Genomic DNA, 5418 nt, shown 5'->3' with positions numbered 1-5418 from the left:
TCTTCGTTGTGGAGGGCACCAGTGGCCATTTGGCTGCCTGTTGGCAGCTCCTGGCCTCTAAGCTCAAGGAGCTGTGTTCAGTCTTAGCTGTGGGTGGGCGTAGCCACATCCCGTGCCGGAGTCGAACCAGCAGCCTTGTTGTTAAGAGTGCACGCTCTATCCCCTGAGCCATCCAGGCGGCAGCTCAGCTCAAGGTGCTGAGTTCAGTTTTAGTTGCGGGTGGGCGTAGCCCACCATCATACAGGCAGTCTTGTTACGCCAGCTGAGTCATCCTGCCACCTGTTGGCAGCTCAGCGACAGCTCAGCTCGGGCGCAGCATCACTGGCCCATGTGGGAATCAAACTGGCGGCCCTGTTGCTCAGAGCTTGCACCCTTAAGCCAACTCTTAACCAACTGAGCCACTCGGCCAGCCCTTGCCCTTCCTTCTTGTCAATTACTTTGCTATGTTTATTGTTTTAAAATGGTGTATGTGGGGGGGAGCCTGAATTTAAAATGCAGGTTAGTCTATTTGAGGTAAGGCAGGTAGTAATTGGCAGTACAGTATTAAACAATCCAGAACTGAGAACAATTAAAAGTGATAATTTGTTGCAATGAATTATCTCCTTAAGAGCCTGTGGGAGGAGAAAAAAAATCTATTTGGTGGAAATTTACATACATCCAAAATTGCTTTCTGTTCATCTAATGAAAAATAAATACCCCAGGGGCAGATCTGGAGGAGCAAGAGTGGTGCAAGGGAACAGCCTGAGTTGTCACCAGGATTCTTGGTCTCTTTGAAGGATCTCACTAAGGCAGATGGATGAAAACTTGGGTTGCTTGTAACATTATATTGATAGAGGCAGGAGTAGGGGTTCCTGGAAGGTACACAGTGGGAAAGTATTATTACCCTGTCTGTCCTGTCACTCCGGTCCTTCTTGTCTAGGATGAGATATCATACCCTAAAAAGCCTCATGAGAAAGCCTGAAATGTGGGCTTTCTTCCAGTTCACAAATCTCCCTTAGATTTCGTCAGAGAGATTGTTAGTCTCATCCAGGAAGACTAGGTATGGAAGAAAAATTTCTCTAACTGTATTTTCAACTTTTCTTTTCTTGACATCCTCCCTGGGATGGATTGAGGTTGGGGACCAGACAGTTAGACCAAGCCACAGTAATAAGTGGTTCCTTGAAGGTTCCCTTAGGGGCAATGATTAGAAGAGCCCAAGTCCACAGGGGTTAGTGAATGCATACCCTCTCGAACTAGCCAGAGAAATTGTGGTGCCCAGAGATGCAAAGATGAGGGAAGGCAGCCTGGTACTCATAGAGCCCCTTTCATTTCCAAATCATTAGCTCCATAATTGCCTTTTGGGATTTTTCAAAACTACTGCAAATCTCACGATGCCACACATGACTTCACACACACACACACACACACCCACCATGAAGGAGAAGAGTGAGTAGAATTTTCATTTTCTGCTTGGAGAAACTGAGGCTCAGCACAGTTGACTTGTCTCAGGGCTCATGGTAAGAGTAGAACAAGAAAAAGAACACAAATCTCCTGCCTTTCTGAGGTGTGCTCTTTCTATGAAACCATCTTGCTTCCTTTCAAAAGCCAGGGTACTCAAGGCTTTCATGTATCTCTTGCTTTTCCTGGTTCTAACATCAATTAAGGCATCTTTTCCTTTGGTATAATCCCACTGGGAGTGGGTTCTGTTACTTAAAAAGGAAGAACAAGTTGAACAGGCTCTACCTAGAGAAATATGCCAATGTAATTGTGTGTGTGTGTGTGTGTGTGTGTGNATGTGCTTGGGGAGGGGGCTAGAGAGAATGTATGTGTCTGGTGGGGGGGAATGCTAGGCTACGGCATCCCTTTCCCAAGCCAGTGAAGGGGGGGCAGGTAGGGGGTGTGTGCACAGGGAGGGGGAGGCAGATGCCGTTGCCCTCGTGCCCAGCAGACAAAGAGGAACTGCACAACAAATGCCTGAGAGGCAAGAGTGTGTGCAAGAGAGAGAGATGGATGGGCCCTCGGGTGGGAGGGAGAAAGGGGGGCCCCCAGGGAAGGCCCAATCCTCCGCCAGCTGGGGAAGCCAAGGCCCCAGAGGTCATGGGGCCCAGGACACAGGGCAGCTTCAAGGCTCTGAGATGGGCAGAAAGCCCCTCCCCCACCAAACTCAGGCACTTGTATTCCCTCCTTTCCCTCCTCCTTCAGGAGGGAGGTAGCTCTGTAGATCTGGGGACTGACAGCCCCCCTCCTCAGCAGTGAGAGAGCCCAGTACAGTCTGGTCTCAGGCTGGTATGGTTCTGTGGCCCTGAGCCCTTTCAGATCCCAGGCAAAATACTGGTATAGTCTCCCCACCTCCCCTCCCGTGCCCCTGGGGCCGGCAGGCAGCCGACAGCCCTGGATGAATCCGCCCTCTATCAAGACAAGGCCTCTGCTCCCTTCCCTTCCAGAGGAGCTGCTCACTGACGTGCTGACCTACTTTGGAGACTAGATTTTCTGATTCCAAGAATTTGGGGTGGGAGGGGCTGTGAAACTTTGGGCTGCCTACCCCTGGATCCCTTTCTATTAAGGTTCCCTTAAACATTTCACAGTCCCAGAAAACTTGGGACAAGCACCGGTTAGTGAATTAATTGCATGAACTGGGTTTGAGCTACTCAGTTTCCCTTGAAAGATAGGGAATGGGGGAGGGGAGAGAATCTGTGGTAAATTAATGGGCTCTTCCCTTCTCTTCCCTCTGTCCTCCAGGAGGGAATGATCTGCACCTTTAGAAAGAGATAGGGGGAGAAAAGATGGACTTTCTGAATCAGGTTCTGTGAGGGGGGAAAATCTCTTTAAAGAACATGAGAGAGACCCACTTCAAATGGCCAGGCAGAAGAACTGTGATAACCTTGAAGGAGCCACTGGTGTGCACTGCAGCCTTTCCCATTGCTTCCATATCAGCCCCGGAGACATGGCTCCGTGATGGGTTCTCAGGTGCCCCTCAAGTGGACTGTTTCAGCCATGCTCATTCTTGCAGTGGCTACTTTTCAGGGCTAATGTTAGCCCTACCTTGATTTTCTCTTTCTAAGTCAGCTGCTAACATCTAGAATTCTCAAAACAAAGATGAGGGGTTTGGGGCCTACACTTTCATTCAAAAGCCATTCTGTGCAGAGAGAGGCCTCTTCTTACCTAGGAAATGCCAGCCTGCTGCAAGCAGGGAAAGCTTGGTTTCATAGCACTGTGAAGCAAACACCCTCAGAAATTGTCCTCTAATATCCAACATTCTCCAGAGACAGGACTGAAAAGCGATCTGTGGGATATTTCCCCAGCCACCTTCCTGGTTTTTCATTTGCCTACCTTAGGGCGGGAACTGGTTTTCATCCATCTGAGTGGTCCCCAGCAATAAAGCAGGGCTCTGAGTGGTTGTTGCTCAATAGTGGTTTTCTTAACTGGGCAGGAGGTAGGAGGTTTGGCTCGTTCCTCAGAAGGGCTATGACATTTGTACCAATAAAGTCTCTTTCAATTAAGTCAGTCCACTTGATCCCTGTCACTGTCCAGCATGTGGCAGCTACTGAATGCTTTTACCCATTCCAACTCCTTCCCTCCTTAAATGAAAAAGGGGTTAGTCAATGTCTTCCCTTACATTACCTAAGTGTTGTCAGTGACTCGTAAATGGATGCCTGACCCATCCTGCTATCTGTGCTAGCACATGCCCGTAACTCTTCCATTGGTCCCACTTTAGGGTAAAAAAAATAAGCTATAAGTCATCTCTACAATGGTGCTTGGATTTCGGATGGGGATAGTCATGTCAAAACCCAGTTCTGGCTTCCCTTACACCTCTTATAATCGTTTACTGCCCTGACATTCTAATGGTCCAAAAAATGATTCCTTTCATCTTAGAGATACTCTGTCTTAGGCCCTTTCCTATACCCTCCCCATTTCTTTTCACCTTGTTAAACTCTGAGAGGATCCTGACGACTTTCATAAAAGCTGGTCATACTATAAGCCATGATCTCTTCTGCCCCAGTAAGAGTATCTGGCAGGTGTGAAAAGCTACATGTTATGCCTCATAGGAAGGATTGGGGGAAATGAGAACTAGGCTCTATATCTCTACTTCAAAGGCTATAAGTTGTTGACCCACTGGCTGAATTCAGCCCATAGATATAAGCTTGGCTTGCTCCATCAACATTTTTAAAAATATTGAGTCAGGGCCGGCCGAGTGACTCAGTTGGTTAAGAGCTCACTCAAGAGTGCAAGCTCTGAGCAACAGTGGTTCGATGCCTGGCCTGAGCTGAGCTGCTGCTGAGCTGCCAACAGGCGGCAGGATGGCTCAGCTAAAAAAAAAAAAAATAAATAAATATTGAGTCGTTATTTTTAAATGGAAACATTTCATATGAAATCTGAGTTTCTGATTTCTCTTTAATCTTTAAAATTTGGAAGTTTGGCCACCTTCCCACATGGCAATGGCTGGCAAACACTAAAGAGCCGCTGCTCCTTGAGGTAGGACATGTGTTCTCTAGTACATGACAGTCCCCACCCTTCTCTTCTGCTCCTTATCATAACCCAGGTCACTCATTTACATATCCCCCCTGGCCATGACAGGCCTTTGAGGTCTGAAACCCTGCTCCACTCTCAACCTGGCTGGGAAAGAATGTCACGTTTGGCTGGTGACCTCAGGGCACAGAAGGAACTCTTTGCTTCCAATCATTCTTCTCTAATAGTCTTTACTCCTATTCCTCCCCTATTCCCTTCTCCTTCCCCTATCCCCCAAAAAGTCTGGGAAGAGAATCGCTAGGGAATGTAAAGTGACCAAAATAAATGCACACTGTCAAGCACTACCAAGCATGAGTGTCAGCTCTGTGACTAGGGCACTCAGAGGTCCTGTGCTAGGCCGAAGGCCCTGCTCCACAGGAGAATGCTCCCAGCCCCTTACAAACAGAATGCACAAGAGGGCATACCAGACATATAGGAGCGGCCATTGCAGTCTTCTATGTCCATCTTAGATTCTGCTGAAAGAGAAAATACCTGCTATTAGAAGCCAGATTGGGGAAGGAAGGAGTCTAACATTCTGGAGTTAGCAAGAAACCTAAGGGATCACTTAAGTGTGCTCTGACCCTATCCTAAAAAAGAAAAACCTCACACCTTGTCCTGGTGTGGAAGACAATGAACCCTGACTTACAAACCCCAGGGTCTCCTCCAACTCACTTCAGCTTGCCCAGCCTCTGGGGTGGAAACACTTATTCCAGAGTGGTCGTGGTTGTGTTGTTTTATGAGTAGACCCTCTCCTTGCAGGTGGAGCTGATGCTATAGGAAAGGAAGCAGGTTACAGCTCAGTTCAGCCCTTCGGAGGCAAAGAAACAATCCCATAGAGCAGCAGCTCTCAACCTGTGGGTCGCGACCCCTTTGGGGGTCGAACGACCCTTTCACAGGGGTCGCCTAAGACCATCGGAAAACAAAAAGATATTT

General features: G+C 48.1%; 1 protein-coding gene and 1 long non-coding RNA gene across 15 annotated transcripts in view; one reads left to right on the top strand and one right to left on the bottom strand.

Moving 5' to 3' along the window:
• Positions 1 to 5418, bottom strand: part of IKZF4 (IKAROS family zinc finger 4) — a 30333-nt gene that overhangs the window by 16167 nt on the left and 8748 nt on the right. For 2 of the 9 annotated variants that reach the window (XM_019669050.1, XM_019669049.1), the window contains exon 2: positions 4911 to 4958. The exons of 1 other annotated variant lie outside the window; for it this stretch is intronic. In XM_019669050.1, coding sequence (XP_019524595.1) covers positions 4911 to 4950 — 40 coding nt within the window. In that variant the 5' untranslated portion in view covers positions 4951 to 4958. Of the gene's footprint in view, positions 1 to 3309; positions 3558 to 4910; positions 4962 to 5157; positions 5257 to 5418 lie in introns of those variants that run through there. 6 more of the 9 variants (XM_019669054.1, XM_019669048.1, XM_019669051.1 and 3 more) reach the window with 5 other exon arrangements.
• The window catches only part of LOC109396877 (uncharacterized), a 23340-nt gene that overhangs the window by 11763 nt on the left and 6159 nt on the right, over positions 1 to 5418 (top strand). The window lies entirely within an intron of this gene.

The sequence above is a fragment of the Hipposideros armiger genome, unplaced genomic scaffold (assembly GCF_001890085.2).
Source record: "Hipposideros armiger isolate ML-2016 unplaced genomic scaffold, ASM189008v1 scaffold_548, whole genome shotgun sequence".
Taxonomy (NCBI): domain Eukaryota; kingdom Metazoa; phylum Chordata; class Mammalia; order Chiroptera; family Hipposideridae; genus Hipposideros; species Hipposideros armiger.
The sequence above is the reverse complement of the archived record's forward strand: the minus strand, read 5'-3'. Positions and strand labels throughout refer to the sequence as shown.